Below are 20,241 nucleotides of genomic sequence, written 5' to 3'. Positions count from 1 at the left end.
GGGTGTTTAAAAATCACGTCATACAGTGATATAAGTATATATCCCAATACCCTCTAACGCGAGCGCGAAATATCTACCATCTTGCTCAGATTTTTGTCTCAATGATCCAGAAAAGAGATCCCATGCATCAGTCACAAAAAGGAATTTCAAACGCCCTAGGTCCGCAGTATTGGCATGATATACATCGTCATCGGTGCCGACAAAATCTCTCTTTTCAGCGAAGGCTCCCAAGGCGCCACTTTGGGCCCGCTAACCTCCAGAGTCAAAAAGGAAAGAAGCATCAAATTCAGCGTCGACCGCTCGCATGTGCCACCAGCTTGGCTCCTTACGCTCTGCTCTTGGGTCGAAATCGTCCACTGCGGCTGCACTCAGGGTTGCAGAGATGACAGGGTCTGAGAAATCATCCGGGCGGTTGATGCGGTGTCTTAGCAAGGCTTTAATGCCTTTATCACGGTGGGCGATCGATTCAGCCGTCTCGTCCAGTCCACTGACCCAAGCTTGTGTATTTGCAGCATGGACAAGGATCGTGTTTTGGAAACATATCGCTTCTTTCATAGCCTCTGGTACAAAGACATCATTATACCAGTTATGCGCATGGCGAGGAAGGACATTGAATCCGTAGGAGCAAGCAGGCATGACGTTGACATAAAAATGGAATAATTGCTCTTCCCTTTCCGACAGTTTCATGGGCAGGCTATTAAACGGGTCTCTCCATGTAGCTCCAAGCAAACACTGCTGGGAGGGCGAAGGCGAAGACGATGACCGTGGGAAGGGCGACGTTTTTAAAGAAAAGTCAGAGTTTCTGGAGTAGTTTATACTTCCCTGAGAAGAGTGAACGATCAAGTTCCACTGACTCTCGTCCCCGGTATCTTGGTGACTTTGAGGAGCTGGATTTATCAAAATATAGCCGCGCGGACTTGTTCGGCTCTTCTGGTGAATGGTTTCCGTACTATCTAATTCTTCAAAGCGCGTCACGCCGTCAGTATCGTGAACACTCGGCTCATCTTTGTCAATACTTTCCAGTCGGCGCGCCGCCCCTGGTTTGGTCGTATCTTGGGGGTTCTGCTTTTGGGAATCGGAGGATGTGGATTTACGAGTCCGTTTGGGTAATGTCGGCTTTTGCGTTCGTTTTTGTGATCCTATCCGTCGTTTTCGGCGTTTAGGAGCCTTGTGGTTAGATTCATGGCCACCCTGGGATTTTAGTTCGCCAGCGCGCTTCCGATGGATATGATTGTTCATGGCATGGCGTTTGACGGCTGTGGAATCGGGGTTTATTCCATCCATGAAGCAGTACAGTGTGTTTTGTTGGGACTCGTGGCTAGCAGCTGCATGGTCTTCATTTGTCATATTGTCAGACGTGAATATGAACGTTAACGGGTATTCGAAGGAGAATGCGTGAGACGTGGATTTCAGGCTGACAGTCTATTCAGCGAGTGTTCTCCGTCAACAAGAGGACTAGCCATATGACAGTAGGCCATAGATGTACCCTTTTGCGAGTTGACGGTATGTGTAAGCTCTCCTTTAGGCCCAAGGCACATAGAAGATCCGGGGCCTAAGTAAATATGCGTTGCGTCTTGGCTTCTCTGCAGGATGACAACATATTACGCATAGTGCAGGGAGATCGATAGCCGTGCAGCATCTCTAAGCGGGTTTGGAGGAATCCCTCGTCGTACTTCATGCAACCTCCGTGGTGGCACGAAAATGGAGCCATTCTCCACAGGCCAGGCCATTGCCGGTGGTGCATACGAAGTAGCCACTATCATAAATAAGTCAAACGAGAAATTTAGCTCTGAAGTTTGGGCAAAGCCTTTCGAGGATCGTGTGGGGTGTGGCCCGTTTGGGGGCGGGATGGATGCACGTCGCGCCTATGAGATTTTGGAACGGTCGTTGGAAAGAAGCTTTGTGGATGTCAGTTTCTCGTCAACGGATATCCTCGCGGCTGTCAAGATCAGTCATTCGGCGCATCAGGCTGATTCGCTTATGGGACGAGAATGGCCAGGTGCTTGTAAGACTCCACGCATCACCATGAGTTAAAAGCCCTGAATGGTCGCCTCATTAGCCTCGATGAGCAACGATCTAGGGTAAGCCTTAGTTATGTGAGGCGAGCATAGGTAGTCTGAGTCTGACGATGTCGAGCTCGTTGATGGCGCGAGAGCTTGTCTTGCAACAGGTTCATCGTCACAGTTATATTTATATTTAGTCATTGAGCCAGGAGTTGCGTTGAGCGCGAGTGTCACCGCCCGTCATTTGGCTGCACCCCAAACTGATCATAGACACTCATCCACGGACACCACCGCGAGGAGGCAAAAGCAAAACACCGCAGAGTAACAACAACAAGCCTCTGGGAGTCTGGGTGTGATGCAGGTGTTTAAATCTGCTGTCACGTTATTCTTGGGCGTGCATCGCCCAAGATTAGCGGTTCCTGCGCATTCCTAAGGGAACGCGGAGAACGTTTCTGATTCCCAAGACATCCGGCGGCCCAGCCGGACTGGCTGCATGGCTGCCTGCGACGATATAGATGCAGGCGCTGCTCCTCCAATTCTCGCATCTACTCTGCTCCAGTCTTATCTGGACGATGACGAAAATGGAGCCCAAGTGACCCAGGTTGATAGTGACTGGAATTTGCAGCCAGACATAGACAAGGGAATTCCATTCACCAAGGCAGGGAGCTCGGTGTTTGCTCCTGGTCGAGTGATTGGGATATCTGGCCTACAGCCTACAGTTCCCCCGCAGCGAGACTGGAGAGATGGAGACGCCGCAGCCGTGCGAAACTGGATGTTCGAGGTAGGTGTCCCGGACCTTACAATATGTTGCTACATGGAGGCTTAAGACGTCAATTCCAAGTTCGCATTTGCTTCCTTCCTGGACCAGTTGGACTGATAAGTGCTTACAGCTTTCTGCGCACATTCTCATAACCCTATTGACGCGGCCACATCTAGCCCCTTCATCTCTCGATCCTCGAGCACAATCGGGGACATTTCCGCAGGCTGTCGTTATCCAATTCTACAGCTCACGCGCATTCACATCAGAATATCTACTGCGATCTATCCAGCAAAAGCTTCCGGAGCTCACGACGAACTCGACCCGAAATATACTCAACACCGTCAAGGTAATCCGCGCATTCAATTTTGACGAAATCCTCGAAGCCGTGTCTCAGGTCTCAGACATCTTATACGAAGCAAAGCACCAACAAACCACGCTTCTCCTCTTAGAAGGCTTGGATCAATCGCTCGCAGAGATCCAGCGCAACTCCAGCATCCTCGCCGCACAGGCGAAACTCATCCCACTCCTCCGCACGTTAACCATTCTTTCTCGAAACCACACATCTTTTCTTACCGTGATTGTGGTGAACCCAGTCCTTCTCCCAACAGCGCCATTTCCACCTTCAGCTCCAGATATCCAAGCGAAGCAATACCCTGGAGAACATTCCACCCAACAAGAATGTGTATCGCCCCACTCCAGGCACCATCATCATTCGAATCACCATCAAGCAGTTCACTCGATTTTCTCACCGACGTCGCAACCGCAATTACAAACACAAGGTCAAAGCCAAACGTACTCCTCTCCATCCACCCAACAAGTTTCCCAGCAGACAGTATCATACTCCTCCTTAGCTCGTTCCTTCGATCAAGGCTTCGATACGCATCTACTAGTCTCGAAAATGGAATCTAAAATGATAATCGAAGTTGCAAAAGACCGGATGGGCGAACATCTAGGTAGATGGTGTGCTTTATGATTTCAAAGAACCAGTGAGGGGGGCTAATCCGCTTATATTTTACTCTGCCCCCTAAAAATTAGGGTATTATGCATACTCTTCATGAATACTGTACCAGAGTCCATCATCAGTTGGTATGATTTTCACACCTTGATTTCAGATCTTCCGTCCGATAATCCCGTCTTCCCCACAAGAAAATATTTTTGAGTATCTGCCAAAGAATGCCAGAAACAGATGAAGGGTATTATTTTCCAGACGCATGCATACTCCGTAAAAGCCCGTTATTCTGACGCCCATGGCCTCCGCTTAGAAACCAATATGATGTTGCATCGAACATCAGAAACCCGGCATTTAGGCAGGGAGAGAAAGGATGCTGTATATTAAATAAACAATGCAAAAGGTAACAGGAGTAAGAAAAGCACAGGGTAGAAATACCGTGCCATGCACCGAATCTTTTACCGTTGTCCATAAGTGATCAGATGCAGAAATCAATAACACCCATGATGCTAGTTGTTGAATGCTAAGTTGCACCGCCCACAGTCCTATTTTGATCCCCATATGCCCTCAATACAACGCCCTCGATAACTTCAGTAGCGGTCTTTCCGCACTTGGACAAATGGTCTTTGACTATCGATAATTCAAAAAGAATATCCTGCTGCTGAACCTTGGCCCATTGTCTGTGCTGTTCACAGCGTTTCTTGATACACACCCCCTGAGCGATGGTGTCCACTTCGTTCTTGTCTGCATCGGCCATTTCTGTGTCGCCTGCATTATCAACCGAAGGCTCAGGCTCAAGGACGCCATCGCCCAGTGCTTTCTTCCCCACCTCAGATTGCCTCCACTCATCAAATTCCTCATCTGACCAAGATAAACGAGAATCAAAGCCGCATATATCTTTCCAGCCTTTAGGATCGTTTTGCCGTAATCGTTCTAGAATGTTTTTGGCACGTTGGCGTACCAAAGTTAGAAACCTATCGCGATCACGGAGTAATTGGGAGCGATTAAGAAGATCAGCTCTTTTCTCTTTGAGGCTATCCATGTGTTTTCGCTCTTCTGGTGTCCATTCGATATTATCGGCTAGCAGGTCAAAATCAATGCTTTTACCGGGCATCTCGCTTTTTGGGTCGAATGATTCGGCAACTTCACGGAGTGATTGGAGTCCTTGGGTTTCGGTTGACAAGAGGCTTTCGCCTAATTTTCGAAATTCTTCCGCGGATTTGACACCATCTGCCATGGCCTTCACCTCCCGTGGAGTTAGCACCCCTCCGATGTTCATTAAATCCTCGGTTCCTTCACGTTCGGCCCCGGCATCATCTGCATCCCGAACGATTTCGTTCGTCACTTGATCCCCGTTTGAATTCAACGACCCGCTCTCTACATATCCGTTTTCTTGGTGCCTCTGGCGCGAATTGGTTTGACATAAGGATCCACGGCTTGCCGCGCTCGGTATATGGGAAGAAGTAGAACGACTTTCGGCAATTCGAAGTTTTCTCTTCATGAATTCCACACCATGGTCATCGGAGCAATACTTGCTTGGAGTCTTTGCGGTAACACGAGCGGGCTGGCGGCAGCCGGGAAGTCGACACATGCGTTTCCAAGTGGTGCGAATGCCCTGCTTCTCTTCACAATTGGGACCTATTGTGTCAGATGTCAGTTACTTTTGCTCTACAAAAAAAAATCCATTACACCCAAAGCCCACTCACAAATATATTTATCAATAAGATCAGCATCAATCTGTTTGATGTTGACACATTTCCCATGGAACCAATCCTCGCAGCCACCATCACAAGCAATCATCCATGTATGATTATCAGGCTTGCGACAGATACAAAATAACTCTGATGCATCGGCTTCGTCCTCTTCCATGTCTTCATCCGAATCGTTAGATTTTCCTCGCCTCTTGCCATCTGGCGCAGGCGAGCTTGCTATTGATGCAGAAGTTTGTTTACGATTCCGCTGTTTTGAGGGTTTCGAGCGAGAAGCAGGTGTCGCCGAACTTCGTTGAGATCCCACAGTTCCATCAATGCTCTCCGCGTCATTTAACTTGCGCTTTTTTGCAGCTGACTTCCGGACAGCTTGTCCTTTTTTGGTCGCGGCTGGAGCAGCACGCTTCTTCGTGGATTTCACTGAGGTTGCCGGAGAGGATCTCTCCGAAGAAGAAGCTCGTGAAACAGATTCTTGCTTGAGATCGATAATCTTTTTAGGCGTTCGAAAATCAAAATTCTCGCTTGTTGCCGTATACGGAACAGCACTGAGGTTTGGAAGCAGTTCTTCCGATTTGACACTGGGCCTATCATTTTTCGATTCGACTTCTGCTGTGTCCGAGAACGTCTTTTCTTCGTCTCTAGCAATATCGTAGAGATCGTGCCAAGGTGAACTCTCCTCCCACAATTCCTGAATCATGTTTCCGTTGTCATCCTTACACCTGATTCTGCGGTGGACGTTCCCGCTCTTCTCATAGCCGAAATAGCCAGCATTGGACCAGCCAACAATCCCAACGATTTTGCCGTTCTCCACAATAATATTCGACGGAAGTAGGTCGTTATGCGATAGACCGTAGTTACCATCTTCAGCAGTAGAGTCACCAAATAGGATATTGCGCTCGTCCTGACGGAGTCTCGTGCTTTCGTCTGGGCTGCTTGAGTCCACAACATACGAAGCCCTTAACTCGTTAGGCTTGATGCGATGTATTCTTCGCACAATGTCTCGTGTCTCTTCCTTGAAGCTAGCCTTTTGGTCTGTATTGAGACTAGGCCACGCAACTTCGAGAGAAACGCCGGGAATACGCGACCGAACCAGGATATCCCGACCCCGTAATTTCGTCCTTAGATAGTATTCTGGCAATTTGACATCCGGGAGAACTCCCGCAACCAAGTTCACAGCAGCCTCTTCATTCTCATCCCAAAAGCTGTAGTCCCCTGTCGGTTCAGCGCTTTGGTGATCGCTTTTGATGATCACGTTTCCTAACGCGAATGTATCCCTCCTACCCGGAGCAGGGGCGTTGAGCCGAGTCTCGGGAACGCATTTCGCAAGAACCTTTTCCCAGTATTCCAGCGACAGTGGATCAGTAGACCGAATATAAGACGCGTCCGGCACGAACTTAGACTGGTCAGCGTCCGAGGGTGTTTCTGGCTTGACTTTTTGTCGATTTGTTTGCATCTCGGCGGTCGACTGGTCCCCGTCTAATTGGGCTTCTGATGGGATATTCGCATCCACAGAGCCAAGTTCGATGCTCGACTTTGTATCAATATCCACCATATCCGCCATGTTCTGGGAAGAAGGGGTGCTGGGTTAGGATATTGGGTGAATGCGTGCGGAGCGTGCTCAAATAACAGTGCGGCGCGTCGGCATGGATTGGTAGTCGCAGTGAGGAGAGAGGAGGATACAGGAGCAAATATAGATATAAAAGAACTGAAGTTATGGGTCAATGTCAGTTCACTTCGAATCCGCGCTGGAGGGCCATGGCGATAATGATAAGCGACCGCGAGTAGGACCTGTCCAGTGAACTGTGGCGGGGCGGGGCGAGGCGAGGCAATTCTAGAGGCAACGGAGAAGTGAACGTTCCTCCAAAGCGGCATTCGTAGCTAAAAGTACTTGGTGATGGGGTGAGCGAGAAATCAAAGAGCTGGCGAAAGAGAGAGAGGTTTAGGGTACAAGGCTGGTGACGGGAGCTTCGATGACGCTGAAAATTGGTTCAAGCAGAACGTCACCACGCGTCTCAGAGGAGAAAGGGGCGAGAGACGCTGATTCCTGATAGCGGGCTTGTCTGCAAAGCTCTGCAGTGGATTTTGTAGACGCGTTGAGGCCCAGAGCGCAAAGGCAGCTGAAATTGCCGAGTCGACAAGGTTGGAGATGGCCCGAGACACCCTGCTCTTCTCGCGCTTCTCCAACACACACCCAAAGCAAAGCACCAACAGCCATTGCTAGGATGGAATTCATATGTTTAATTGTCTACACTTCATATAGGTGCAAGCTAATATTCTACGCGACACCAAATCTATGACAAAGGTAACAGTCTCGTCTACAATAAGCCATGTCTCATATGTCTAGCATCCCAAAACTCTGAGCTCATGCATGATTATCCTCAGCAGGGCGTAGATCTAGTTAACACAATGACAGTTCGCCGTATCCCTTCTCTTCTACTATGCCCAAGCAGAACCAATCTCATTGCCAAAGTATAGTGACCATGCAGGCGGTGGCTGGAAGTGCCCTCAAGGCCTCTGGTGATCGTGGAGAAGACTCTGCCAGACAAAATGTCAGATGGAGGAAACAACACGACAGGAGAGGGGGAGCTTTAAAATATGTGCTGTCTGCATTTGAATACGCACAGAACCGCACCGTCTGCTGCACCACAGCAATGCCAGCTCCAACGCTTTTTTACCCAATGCGACCTCAATGGCCTACCCTTCACATGTCAAAGTATAATCATTCTTCCATCTTAGTATGGGTAGAAATTGTGTTGGAATTGCCGGGATGATTCATGTCTATCAGACCCATGTCGTGACCCTCTGACTTTGAATTTATCAGGAAAACAGGACATCACAAGCTGTCTAATATCTTTATGATGTCGAGTGCAGTAATGCTGATAGATTGGCTAGATACTATATAAATCCCCATGACTAGCAAAGAAATATAGTGATAACAAAGGAAATATTCCCTGTTGGGTCCTGTGTACATCGCAACATAATCCAGCAATGCATGCAGTTGAATGATAAAAGGAAAAAAGAAAAGAAAAGAAAAGAAGGAGAAGATGATGAGGCAGCTAGGAATATAATGGGGTAATATGCATCAAACACTTGCCGAAATGGCAAAATAGAAAACACTCAAACCCTGGGGATGATATTAGGTGCAAATTACAAGATATGAAAATTTTTTCTTTTTCACTCACAGCTCTCACAGATGTGAATGCGAATGAATAGGTACTAGGAAAACACATGTGGGAATGGATGCGGCGCAGAGGGGATAGTTCAGTAAGGAGGTGGACCGATTCCCCCTCGATCACTTGAAAGCCGATTCCAAGGAGCTGCGCCGGGGGAGAGCAAGCTAGTTTTTCGCGAATACGACGCTTTTTTCTCATCGTTCATCGATTGGAAGGATGGTTTCTTTCCCATTCGCGTTAAGCTGGAACTTCCCTCCACGCCACTTGAAGCAATCTTGATCCCCGAGACTTCGCCGGTGCCATTCGGCTGCTGATCGTCATTGGGAGCGGAAAGCCCTTCTAACAATTTGTCCATGTCCACTCGTCGACCGAAGCTCAAGGTTCTTGAAGCTTCACGTCTTGACCACTGGCTACTCGTATCAGCGCGGTCCTGGGTATGAGGAGCGATCTCAGTCGTGTCGGCCGTGATCGCAATCCCAATATCGCCCAGATCCTCGCTATAGCCATGAGAGTGTCCGCTGGGAATTCCATTTAAGTCTGTAGCCCTTCGTTCGGAGCGCTCGTGTAGACTTGTATCCAAGGATTTCTTCCTGCTTAGAGACCTGCTCTGGCGTAGTGTAGACGCGTTACTTCCTTTACTTTTTGAGTGCGTTCGTGCCGGACGCCCCGGTGCTGTAGAAGGCCTATCAGATCGGGGCGGAGAATGTGATGGCGAAGTAACAGAAGACCCGCTGCGCGAATCAGCTGGGAAACCACCTGGTATAGCCAATGAAGAAGGTAGGGGAGGGACAGGGGGGATGTACTCGGGTTCAAAGTCACCATGAAGCTGGTTAGGCCCACCATGGTATCTGTTCAATCCTCGAGGTGCAGTCAAATTTTCTCGGGAAGACAATGGCCTGTCAGCAGCAGCTGTCCCGGCATCGGAGAAAGATAGATTATCGCTAACCATACTTTCAGTACTAGAGACCGTGCTATCCACCCTGTGGCGACCGCGTAAAGGACTCGGATGACGCACATTGCTACTATTAATCACAGACAGAACTCGCCGAAGCTCGTTAACTCGAACTGTGGAATCGCGACTTGAAGCCGCGGGAGACACGCGGCGCTCGGGGATACTTTGACGGCGAGTCTTTTGAAAGCCAGCCAAATTACCAGTCGGTGCATATGCCGCAGACACTGGGCGATCTTGACGATTACTTGCGGAGGGTGCAGTGCCCGTAGGGGATCCTGGACCAGAATTGTATGCGCTCATATTGAGAGCATTAAGGCCAGCAGCAAAGGCGCCGGTTGCCGTTCGCGAACCGCTCAGAGAGGATGTCTTGGCCTTCTCCTTTTCAATAGCGTCTAGACATGCTTCCTTGGACCATGGGGCTAGCATGTGCTCCTTAACGTGCAATGGTAGCTGAGACCCTGCAGGAACATGTGGGTTGGTCGAATTGTTGAGGCCTAAGGAGGGAATCGAAAATGATCGCCCGGGAGAGTTAGAAGGGCTTATTGGTGGAGACACATACGACGAATTGTAGGTGGATTCAATTTGCCTGACCAGCTCTTCTAGTGAAGTAAATCGTGAATATATGTTTTTATCCGGTTGAGGAAGCGATGCTTGTTCGATCACCGTGTCAAGAGAAGGTTGAATGTGATGCAACGGTCGTGGTGGTAGCTGGATTTTATCAAGCCAGACACCGCGCTTTTTTCGCTTTGAAATTTCGTTGATGATTTCGGCTGCGGGTCTTGTTCCTTCAAGATCAAACTTTTCCACCAACGCTAGAAGATAGCCGTGGACCAAGCTGCCGATGTGAAGGGCTTTGCTGGCTGACACTGAAGACGGGAGGGTATCCTGAAGCTTCATTAGGACTGGGAGAGTGTACCTTGCCGCGTTAACTCCGAGGTGTTCGACTAAATTCACTAGTAATAGATAAAGCCTCAAGATATCCGATTCAGTGGTGGATGACTCCGAAACAACATCGAAGATCGTCAGATGAAGCAATTGAAGAAAGCTCGAAGCATGACACGCTGCCACGTTTTCTTCCTGAGGGGCGGTGGACACGATCCTCCTCGCAAGCCTCTCTGGGATGTCAGATGTATCCCTTCGATTCCCCATTTTTGACACTCTGGTATGTTCGGTAGGCACTCTTAGATCGCTCTTTTTCGTTTCCAGCTGAAGCCAAGAAAGGAACGCATCGACATACGCATTGCGGACCTCCCACTGGGGGTCCTGCAGTAGCCAGTGAGTACCTTCCCACACATGCAGTGGAACGCGATTCCTCGCATCTGGATCAGTCCCGGAGGTAGACTTTCGCAGATTTGCAACTACCAAGATATCTTTAACCGACCTTAACGCCGTGATTCGTGCAGCTGAAGACGAGAAGTAGCTTTCAGCGGTATAATCAGACCGTGAAGGACTTGACTTTTGAATTGCATTATCTGATTCTGATTCATGGTGGGCATTTTCCCCTTCTAAGGCGGGGGATGGTTTGATGCGTATGACGATGGTTCGAATCATATCGGAGACTTGATCACCATAGTAAACATGTGTCGCCAAATTTCCGATGCAATTTTCAAGTAGTTCTAACAATTCATGCCGCAGAGAATCTGCCGTAGGAGCTTTCTCATTCTCGCCGTTGGTTTGAGAGTTCGTAGCAGCAGTTTCGTCCATTTGTGGTAATGGCTTTATAAGTGTAGATAGCCCATGGTGCGGCACCAATGTCTGAGTTCCATTCCCCAGTTGTAAAAGCTGACGGACGAATTGGAGCAAACCGATCAACACATCCATTACACTAAGCCCGATTAGATTGACCGACGAACCAAGTAACCAGTCCATCATGGAGGCTAGCGTAAGCTGTGGCTCGAGCTGTCCGTCGACAAGGGGACGTTCCACCAACGTCTCCAACAAAGTCACGAGAATGATGAAACGATCTTGCACTGGTGACCAGTTGGCAATAACTTCCAGCAAATTAGTAGCCCAATTTCCATCGGTTTTGCCGTTAGCACTTCGTTGCTTCTCCTGCGTTCGAGGCGGACGCCTGCTGACTATGAAACTTAAGACAAGCGACGTAGCAAACCGAATCTGTACCCTATTAGTTCCGGAGAACACTTTCTCTAAGCATCGCAACGCGAGGACGCGGGCTTCCATTTCGGCCATCATATCGGCGTCGGCCGCGGAACCAGAGGCGGATTCCGGATCGCCGTTTCCGTCGATAGTATCCACAGTTTGTACAGTAGAGATACTCATGCGACGGCGGCGAAATTGCTCCCTTTCGAGCCTCTCCGAACTTTTTGCTTTTTCCTGTAAAGGTGACAACCTATGATCGCCGCTAGCGTATAGGTTTTGAAGAATCACGGGAATAACAACATTAAGTTGTTTGGCACCATCCGTCGATAAAATCTCGGATGTAACGATGCTCTTGATAGCTTTTAAGCCAACAGTCCTCCATCTTAAGGCCATGGGGGCGCTCATTGGAGTTTTCGTAGTAACAGGCGTCTCTGTTGACGCAAAACTGGCATACGTTCCCACAAGTTCCCTATATTGTATAATATACTCATGGTCCGCCGTAAGTGTGGCGCTGTCCTGATGACGACAGAACAACTCAAAGGTTGGAATTGTCTCTTCCACCATGCTTATTTCACGAGAGCGGAGGACAATATCAAGTACGGTAAGGATAGATCTTGCGTACAGAGGCAAGTCGCGTGGCACTTTTTCGATGAGCGCGGCGAGGATCTGGAGGGTAACCTGAACATTGCTATTCCATCAATCAGCACCCAGGAAAAGGCTCAAAACCAAATACGGAATTTCTTTTTTGGTGTCAGCATACCCAAGCTTCCCCCTCCAGACGTCCCTAGCGGCTCTCTTTTCTAGGAACGCACCGACCTTTTGGAGCTTGCTACGGCGGGTGCTCGCGTAGTAGAGTAAATAACTGAGCTCCGACGAATTGGGCTTGACGGACTGTACGCCCTTCTGAAACCGGGGGTAGCATTTTAATATCAGGACTTGATGTTTCGGTCGGCATGACTGGCGAACGGAATTCATCTGTGCGAAATTCGACCGTCGAAGCTGGTTTAAGGGGGAGGAGGATCGGACAGGGATAAGGGGCACGCCCCAAAGGGATTAACGGTGCCCCCGGAGAAGCCGAAGTCCAGCTATCACCACAGTTCCAGCTTTCAGCTTTTATAAGGCTGAGTCGCAAAGTGATATCCGAGGCTTTGTTTGTTGAAGTTGATGTTGCGTGGTACGAAGCATCGAAGGTGTCATGGAAGGAAAATCAAGACGAAGTGCCAAACCCCAAGGTTCCCACAGGTGAAGCTGGAACAGGCCCGAGATGATCTTATCATCGGTCTAAAAGCAACTTGAAGTGTTTGTTTGTTTGATTGAATTGCGTAGCTAGTCCCGACAAGAGCCTATGCCTGGACCGATCAATCTTGCTTGCCTGGTAAGGCGGAGTTGCGAAGTCACTCCAGGCCAGCTCAACGGAGAGCGACAGCGACAAGCTCCGTCAGCCAGTTACGTAACGAGCCAAGACCGCACTCTCCCGTCAGAGTCGGTCTCAACCATTCCTAACCGGGAAATTAAATTACCAGGTTTCGAAACGTGTACTCCGCGTGCTTCGGCAACGGAAAACTACGAGCCTGGTTGATCTGATTTACTGGAAAAGGAACAAGGCTGGACTGTACGGAGTACGCAGCCAAATTTGACTTTGTGGTGTCGAATTGGTTGGTCTGGGAATGCGACAAGCAACCACTTCGATTGGGTGTGCAGATGCTTTGTTCTGGCCATTCAGGGGCTACAAGATCCGGACCTGCAAGAATCAAACGTGTCTTCATTCTGATAGCCCTAATCATAGCGCAGACTTCAACGAACCGATACCAATGACCAAGGTCAGTGTTATGCTGTTTAAGCTGTTATGCCTGAGGCAGTAAAGCATTTTCAATTTTCACTGTAAACACAATGCGCCTTTTCCCTATCCAAGTTTGGTCATGCATAACGTGTGGAATATTTGGGGCAGCACCGTGACTGTACTGCATTTGTTGCCTAAAAACATCCTTGCATTCTGAAATCCTGTCCAGTGCAAGAGAAGTGACTCCACCCGGGCCTTAAAGCAGCTCGTCCTCACCCCGACTCCAGGCGGCCAGGCCTAGTTCTAAAAGGGTATTTTTGTTGGATCCATATCTTCCTATGGCCTTCGTATGTAGCTATGTACAAAGTATGTTAGGTACATATAAATGTAGGGTACTAGTTTTGAAGATGTCTAAAGCAAACACAATGCCCTCCATCTCATTTTGACACTCCCGCCCAAACACGTGCGCAGAGAGCTGGCAGAAGAGTTCGCTGGCACTTCCACTCCATCCTCTATGTTATTATCGTGCTGAGAGAATCCGCCCATTTCGGAGATTGGTGATTAGGCAGGTTGAAAACGCCGACGGCACAAAATCGAAGCCCGGACCGACTAAACATTGTCATCAACTGGCCAAGCTGGTCCAGCTTCCGCTTTCAGCCAAAGACCGCCAGCCATCAGATTTGCACAAGCTGCAGAACTAGTATCTGAAGAAATGCGTTCACACTGCTTCCTAGTATTATCAACAGTCGAAAATTGTCCGGAAGCAGAAGTTTCGGAAGTGTGTAAGGATATTTGTGGAGACTTTCGATGTCCGTATGAACTGTTGTTGGCATATCGCAAGCTGTTCGACATACAGCAAGTGAGCCGGGTCATTCATGGTCGCTTCGTACCCTAAGCCTTTCGACAACGGAATGGGCAACGGGCAACCGTTCTCCAGAGGCGCGCCGCGAACTCCGAAAAGGCAAAATGGGTTGAATTCCAGAATCCACGGCTATAGCACGACAAGAGAATCGCCAACGTGGCGAATATCCGTAATATCAAATAATGGTTTATATGCCTTCATCGCTGCCGCCACCAAGAGCAATAAACACCTGACTTTCAGGAAGTAGCGCCATTGGACCCCTTCTCAGCTTGCTCCTCGTTATTCTTCTCCCGGTCTTCCTCCGACTCAACGTGCAGATCGACCTCCGTCGTTGTGCCCAGCAACGCCTCAATAACCTGTGGCCTGATCACTGCTTTGCGGAATGATTCCTCTTGTAAGAGCCGCAACGCTCTTAGGGTAGCTCCGGGGTGTGTCAAGAACTGGACGTATTCGGGACGCTTCCAGTAATCATAGAGATAGGCAAGGTACGCAGCAAACGCTTTAGCGTCGGACGATGCTGAAGGATCATCGTTGTCTGTGGATTGGGAGGAGATGCCAAGAAGATGCGGATAGGTGACAGCAAGGTGAGAAATATAATAAGGATTCGCGAGGGAAAGGACGAATTCAAGCTCAAGGGTAAATCGTGGGTTTGATAGGTGAGGTGGAGGAGGAATGAGGCCAGCTTCTTGCGCCATTTAGAGAGAGCTTTTGAAACACCTTGATTGTATTGTCCTCTGGTGATAACAAACACGGTCAACGTTCCCTCCTCCATAACTAGAAGACTGGAGGTGCTACTAGCCGAGAGCCAGATACCATTTTTGTTTTCCTACGGCGGCAAAGTCAAATTCACGTGATCAAAAGAATCTCGCCGCTTTTAGTTAACCGAGTACATCGGCGTTTCGAAGCTGCCTCTGTCTGGAGTAGCATAGTATAAATGAGAGGGCCGCTGTGGGAATTCTCCGGGAACAACATATGCATTTTCGAAAACCACAATTGAGTCGCCAGCCATGCAGACTGCTCAGCGGGCTTGTATTGGAGTGACCTCTTGGGTGATGGCTAGGGTTGAAGATAACCCAGCTATGGCATCACTGACTACATGGTTCAAGAACCTGGCATGCCTACTATTCCATCAGCTCCAGGATTATGTTAAGGTCATTCTGTGTTAAAAAGGGGTGCATGATATCCACATTGGTACTAGATAATGATATCTTCTTCAATCAACTACAAATGTAGATCAACATATTCAGGAAGTTTTGAACGTGTTTTGCCTTTAAATATATGATATTAATTCAACACACTACTCTGTACTAATGACAAAGCAACAGTGTGGCAATTAGTAGTGCTAATCCATAGTAATGATACATTTGACCAAACAAAGAGAAATCGAAAACGCCAGCTACGAGTCCCAAGTAGAGTCACATCAAGCACCAGGGCCGGGTCAGAAGGTGGCCATCACACAATCACATTAAAAAAGATGAAAACAGATGTCGTCATTTGCATCGGCAAGGTGAAGAAGAAACGATGTCGCTCATTCGATTTGGATTTTCTTCAACGTGGGAGCAGTCGCCTTTGGGACAACGACGTGCAAGATTCCGTCTTTCAAGCTAGCCCGTACCGCATCTTGGTTCACGCGGGCCGGGAAGGAAAAGGAACGTTGAAACTCTCCGACCGAGCGCTCGGTGACCCAGTATTTGTAGGCAGGTTTCTTATCAACAGCCTTCGAATTCGAGTTTTGCTTGATAACAGCTGTAGATTCAGCCGGCGTCTCGGCTAGTGTGGAAGGAGTGGATGCATCTTCGTCTTCGACGGTAGGCTGGTGAGAGCTCTTGGTAGATTCGGTCTCGTCTGCCACCTCATTTTCATTTGTCTCAGTGTAGTCACGGTGAGAGCGGCCCTTGATCACCAAGGTATGTTCATCGGCGAATTCAATCTCAATGTCTTTCTGTTTTACACCGGGAAGCTCGCCATCAAGGAGGTATAAGTTGTCAACTTCACGGACGTCAAAGCTTGGGGAAAAAGATCGAAATGAAGAGGCGTTGGCTTTGCGTGCGGTGGAAGATCGGTGGTGGTCGTAATCGTCCAAGAGGTGGAAAAGTGGGGTGAAATCACCTGCAGAGAGACGAGGGAAGAGTGCCATGTTATGGAAGTGTCTTGGAGTAGATAGAGTTGCTGGCCTTTTGAGGACTCTGACGTTTGTCTTGCGAAGTCTCTTCAAGTGATGGAGAATGGTCTTGCTCGATTGCATAAGAATATAGCTCTGATAAGCCTAGTGATTGTATGTCTGCTTGATGAGAAGGGAGGTTGATCTATGGCGCGCGAGTTGCGGTATTTTATAGACACGATGCTGTATGCTAGAAGTTACCTGAAGAATCGTTAAAGCCTGATTTCAAAACGATGTTTCCAAAGGAATTATGGACCTCGACGCGGCTAGATGTTTCTCTCGGTTTCGCGTTGGCTCTCGTGGTTTCTAGAAATTCTGGCGATTAAGCTTAAATTTAAGGTTTAGCTAGCTGCACGATCTAGAGGATTTTTGGAAGCCGCCACCGGTCGGATATCGGAGAAATAATAAACCGACTTCCTATGCTCAGGTGGCCTCGGTCGCGTGCTCTGGTTGCTTGCACGATTTGCGTCTCTCTTCGACTTGAGCCTCTCTCAAATTGCTTTTTAACGTCACATCCTGACCATTGTTACCATTTGTTTCTTGTGTAATGGATGGCCTAGCAATTGATATCAAATCTCTTTTGATCCGACTCCGAACACCACCCCCCTCAATAAAATTTAAATGGTCTCTCGCACGTTGTCTTCAAATGGATTAGAAAGGAAATTGCTCTGTTGCATCCTCAAAGATACTAAAAGGCTCTGAGTTAACTTGTACTGCTGTGAACATCGGGCTTGGAGGTTTGTCAGAAGCATTGTGGAAATCTGAAGTGGAGTTCTTTCTCTTTCTTTTCTTTTCTTTTTCTACATAACATTTATGTGCAAAAGCAATAGCTGCATATAAATATCCTTTAGTTATTCATAATTTAGGACATCCTAGAGCCGATCTCATGGCCATGACCAAAATATCTCTCTGCAATATCTCCTGGATATGATATCGAATCACCGATACTCTCTTGGATTCGCTAAATAAATCCCCATAGTTCGCTAATTTCTTTGCAGTTAATCATGTTTTTCAGGAGGGCTATACTCTCCTATCTGAGCATGCATTGGGTCTTTGTCGACAGCAAGAATCGACTCGCTACCCGGGGTGAGTGAAGTCGATGTCTGCGTCGAGGGAATATCGACGGTGTCGTCGCGCCAGAAATCCTTTTTGCTATTCAAAAGAGTTAGCTAAGATGCTGGTAAAAAGACAACTTCCCAACTAGGGAATGGCCCACTCACCCTCTTATCAATCTTACTAGCCACCCTGGCAAAATTCCTCCAGGAATCTTATACGTCCAAGGCTCCTTGAACGTCTTATTCTCCGGCACCAATCGACCCCCAGAAGACTTTTCCAGTACCCACGTAATTGTATTCAACAGAGCATATGTCAAGATTCCAGCGATCAATCCGTATGCGATAGAGTATGTAAACGGCATCATGGCGAGACATACAAAAGCCGGTATCGCATCGCCCATATACTTCCAGTTAATATCCGCCGCGACTTTCGTCATCATGGAGCCGACAAGGATGAGCGTACAGCCCGTTGCCCACGGTGGGATAGACGCAAATATGGGAGCGAAGAAAATGGAGACAAAGAAGCAGAGACCGGTGACCATGGCCGTGATACCTGTCGCACCACCCTCAGATATACCTGCACCAGATTCGACAAAGGCAGTCACGGGCGAGCAACCAAAGAGTGAGCCGACGGAGATACTGAGAGCGTCGACGAGGTATGCCGTTGCCGAACCTTCAAAGTCTTGAGTCCGTTCATCGATAGCGCCACAGTAGCGGGCCATCGAATACAGAGTGCCGGTCATGTCGAGAATGTCGACGTAGAGGAATGTAATCAAAGCAAGGCCGAACTGGCCACCTGCTTTGCTGAGATCCCACTCTTGCACGGCGAGTGTTTTCTCTATCTTGTGGAACGTTACGACTTTTTTGAAGAAGTTAAAAGAGTCGTCGCCTTCTGGGGTGTGGGGGAAGAAAGTGACATCCGTAGGCCGGGGCCAGGAAATGATCGATACGAGAAGGATTCCGGCTATGATCGCGCCTTTAACGCGGTACATCAACAGCACGGCTGTCAGAACACCGCCGCAGAAAATCCCTATCCACATTGTTGGGCTTCGCATTTTAGCCCAGGATGGACACGTGCCATTCTTGTCCATCGCACCTGGAATACATCCTGCCAAAGTCACAGGAGTGCTTGTGTCACCGGTGACGGCACCAATGCCGGCGCTGTACGTTAACCCGATGAGAGCTTGGTTATAAAGTCAACAAAACCCCCACAAGCGCAAAGGGGATAATTTACTTAGATATAGGCCAATTCCAACGCCAGACGCCAACTTGATTGATCTGGGAATCGCTCTCGCTAGCCATTGGCGCAAGCCGAGAATTGACAAGCCAACGAAAACAAAACCCTCAACGAAAACTGCTGTCAGAGCCAGCTGATAGCTCACCGTCCCCGTGCCATGGAATCCGACGACATTATATGCGAAATAAGCGTTCAAGCCCACTATTAAAATAAGAGTCAGTCCACGCGCAATCACTATAGTTCTCCACAACCATCCCAGATCGCACGTACTTCCCGGTGCCAAAGCAACCGGCATATTCGAAAACAACCCCATACAAAACGACGACAAGGCCGCAATCGCCGCCGTCGCGGTGATTATATCTCGTCTAATCACATTCAAACACAAATTATACTCCACATTGTTCATGCACTTCGGATCCTCAGGATCATTGCACACGCACGTGCCGCCGGAATCTGTGAGGATGTTCGCATTTACGGAGATGATATACGCCATTGCGAAAAAGGTGGTGAGGCCGGCACGGATCTCGGTCAGGAACTTTGCGCCCTTGCGCTCGCGTCGCTGTCGGCAAACACACTGTAAGCTTTGCTGCTATTTCGAAAACAAGATAAAACGGGAATGACCAGGGTAAGTTCCTCACATGGCCCGAACCCTCAAGGCGAAACCAGTATCCAAAACGCGTCTTTGCGACCGCATTATTGATGCGGTCTCCCCAGTCCTTCATGATGGGCTGCTGTTTTAGAGAAGCCCTGACCGTGCGTCGGTAGGTAGAAAGCACAAAGTTATGAAGAGGAACTGGAGAAATGGGGATGACAGAAGAGAAAAGTAGCAAATAAAAATGTATTTATCACAATATCAGAGAGGTGCTATCATAATGGTTCAATCAGCACCATGGTGCAAATTCCCTTATCAGCAGTCACTTTGTGCATTCCCACAAACTTGTATCTGTGTATGCATACACTCTGAGAAAAATATTCGTTTAAAAATTTGGTGGACCCGGTTCGCCACATTTCTGTGCTCGTGGGTTGCCCACAAGCCGAGGGGGGGGGAACAAAAGAAGTGTCCATTGAGCCCAACCATTTGATACCAAAGGCTTTTTCGCTTATCGTTATCTTTTTCTAGCGCCAGAACCGGCTGTGGGAAAGAGAGTTCGTATCGGTCAGCATATGGACGGCGAATGCTCGCGCGAGCCGTGCCGTTACAGCTCACAGGTGAATTCTGTTGCTCGCGTTTGCCAGTAGTTTCGCCGAAGTCATTAAGCTACCCCATATTCAGGTTAGTGAGCGCATTTTAAGGTACCCGGGTGCGCGGGATAGGAAACGGTCTCGAGCTCCCTCCAATGGTTCCAACGTAGAACAAATGACGCCTCGTAGCTATACCCGCACATACGGGACTGTAGGCGTGCGCTTGCTGCTTGTCTCAACCAAGTTCCGCTTGTTGTGCTGATAGACGTCTTTCCGCGAGGAGATGGCCCAAAAAAAAAAAAAAAAGGGTCATGCCCA

General features: G+C 48.6%; 7 protein-coding genes across 7 annotated transcripts; 1 reads left to right on the top strand and 6 right to left on the bottom strand.

Moving 5' to 3' along the window:
* Positions 1-145: 145 nt before the first annotated feature.
* Positions 146-1,406, bottom strand: CIMG_03721 (uncharacterized protein). Its single transcript, XM_001244279.2, has one exon. The coding sequence runs from the start codon at positions 1,345-1,347 to the stop codon at positions 250-252; it is 1,098 nt and encodes a 365-aa protein (XP_001244280.1). The 5' UTR covers positions 1,348-1,406; the 3' UTR covers positions 146-249.
* Positions 1,407-1,701: 295 nt separating this feature from the next.
* On the top strand, positions 1,702-3,971 carry CIMG_03720 (uncharacterized protein; the record flags this gene model as incomplete). Its single annotated transcript, XM_001244278.2, has 3 exons — positions 1,702-2,005; positions 2,438-2,784; positions 2,894-3,971. 3 exons carry the CDS (start codon positions 1,702-1,704, stop codon positions 3,734-3,736), a joined length of 1,494 nt encoding a protein of 497 aa, XP_001244279.2. The 3' UTR covers positions 3,737-3,971.
* On the bottom strand, positions 3,844-7,490 carry CIMG_03719 (compass component spp1). The gene is made up of 2 exons (XM_001244277.2): positions 5,419-7,490; positions 3,844-5,350 (listed from the first exon to the last, which is right to left on the bottom strand). Exons 1-2 carry the CDS (start codon positions 6,980-6,982, stop codon positions 4,236-4,238), a joined length of 2,679 nt encoding a protein of 892 aa, XP_001244278.1. The 5' UTR covers positions 6,983-7,490; the 3' UTR covers positions 3,844-4,235.
* A 790-nt stretch (positions 7,491-8,280) lies between these two features.
* Positions 8,281-12,621, bottom strand: CIMG_03718 (protein EFR3; the record flags this gene model as incomplete). Its single annotated transcript, XM_001244276.2, has 2 exons — positions 8,281-12,334; positions 12,407-12,621. 2 exons carry the CDS (start codon positions 12,619-12,621, stop codon positions 8,683-8,685), a joined length of 3,867 nt encoding a protein of 1,288 aa, XP_001244277.1. The 3' UTR covers positions 8,281-8,682.
* A 1,106-nt stretch (positions 12,622-13,727) lies between these two features.
* On the bottom strand, positions 13,728-15,057 carry CIMG_03717 (RNA polymerase II mediator complex subunit Soh1). Its single transcript, XM_001244275.2, has one exon. The coding sequence runs from the start codon at positions 14,981-14,983 to the stop codon at positions 14,525-14,527; it is 459 nt and encodes a 152-aa protein (XP_001244276.1). The 5' UTR covers positions 14,984-15,057; the 3' UTR covers positions 13,728-14,524.
* A 490-nt stretch (positions 15,058-15,547) lies between these two features.
* Positions 15,548-16,651, bottom strand: CIMG_03716 (heat shock protein 30). Its single transcript, XM_001244274.2, has one exon. The coding sequence runs from the start codon at positions 16,531-16,533 to the stop codon at positions 15,817-15,819; it is 717 nt and encodes a 238-aa protein (XP_001244275.2). The 5' UTR covers positions 16,534-16,651; the 3' UTR covers positions 15,548-15,816.
* A 600-nt stretch (positions 16,652-17,251) lies between these two features.
* On the bottom strand, positions 17,252-20,186 carry CIMG_03715 (nucleoside transporter). The gene is made up of 5 exons (XM_001244273.2): positions 19,380-20,186; positions 19,012-19,300; positions 18,739-18,942; positions 17,670-18,687; positions 17,252-17,601 (listed from the first exon to the last, which is right to left on the bottom strand). Exons 1-5 carry the CDS (start codon positions 19,461-19,463, stop codon positions 17,448-17,450), a joined length of 1,749 nt encoding a protein of 582 aa, XP_001244274.1. The 5' UTR covers positions 19,464-20,186; the 3' UTR covers positions 17,252-17,447.
* Between the last annotated feature and the right edge of the window lie 55 nt (positions 20,187-20,241).

This window comes from Coccidioides immitis (assembly GCF_000149335.2).
Source record: "Coccidioides immitis RS genomic scaffold supercont3.6, whole genome shotgun sequence".
In the NCBI taxonomy this organism is placed as follows: Eukaryota; Fungi; Ascomycota; class Eurotiomycetes; order Onygenales; family Onygenaceae; genus Coccidioides; species Coccidioides immitis.
The sequence above is the reverse complement of the archived record's forward strand: the minus strand, read 5'-3'. Positions and strand labels throughout refer to the sequence as shown.

Excerpts from the sequence above, each read along its gene's own strand:
- CIMG_03721 (XM_001244279.2), bottom strand. The coding sequence starts at position 1,347 with ATGACAAATGAAGACCATGCAGCTGCTAGCCACGAGTCCCAACAAAAC.
- CIMG_03719 (XM_001244277.2), bottom strand. The coding sequence starts at position 6,982 with ATGGCGGATATGGTGGATATTGATACAAAGTCGAGCATCGAACTTGGC. Across the intron at positions 5,351-5,418 it reads TCTTATTGATAAATATATTT|GTCCCAATTGTGAAGAGAAG; the intron begins GTGAGTGGGCTT and ends CTGACACAATAG.
- CIMG_03716 (XM_001244274.2), bottom strand. The coding sequence starts at position 16,533 with ATGCAATCGAGCAAGACCATTCTCCATCACTTGAAGAGACTTCGCAAG.
- CIMG_03715 (XM_001244273.2), bottom strand. The coding sequence starts at position 19,463 with ATGAAGGACTGGGGAGACCGCATCAATAATGCGGTCGCAAAGACGCGT. Across the intron at positions 18,943-19,011 it reads GGTTGCTTTGGCACCGGGAA|TGGGCTTGAACGCTTATTTC; the intron begins GTACGTGCGATC and ends TTATTTTAATAG. Across the intron at positions 17,602-17,669 it reads CTAGTAAGATTGATAAGAGG|CAAAAAGGATTTCTGGCGCG; the intron begins GTGAGTGGGCCA and ends TCTTTTGAATAG.
- CIMG_03717 (XM_001244275.2), bottom strand. The coding sequence starts at position 14,983 with ATGGCGCAAGAAGCTGGCCTCATTCCTCCTCCACCTCACCTATCAAAC.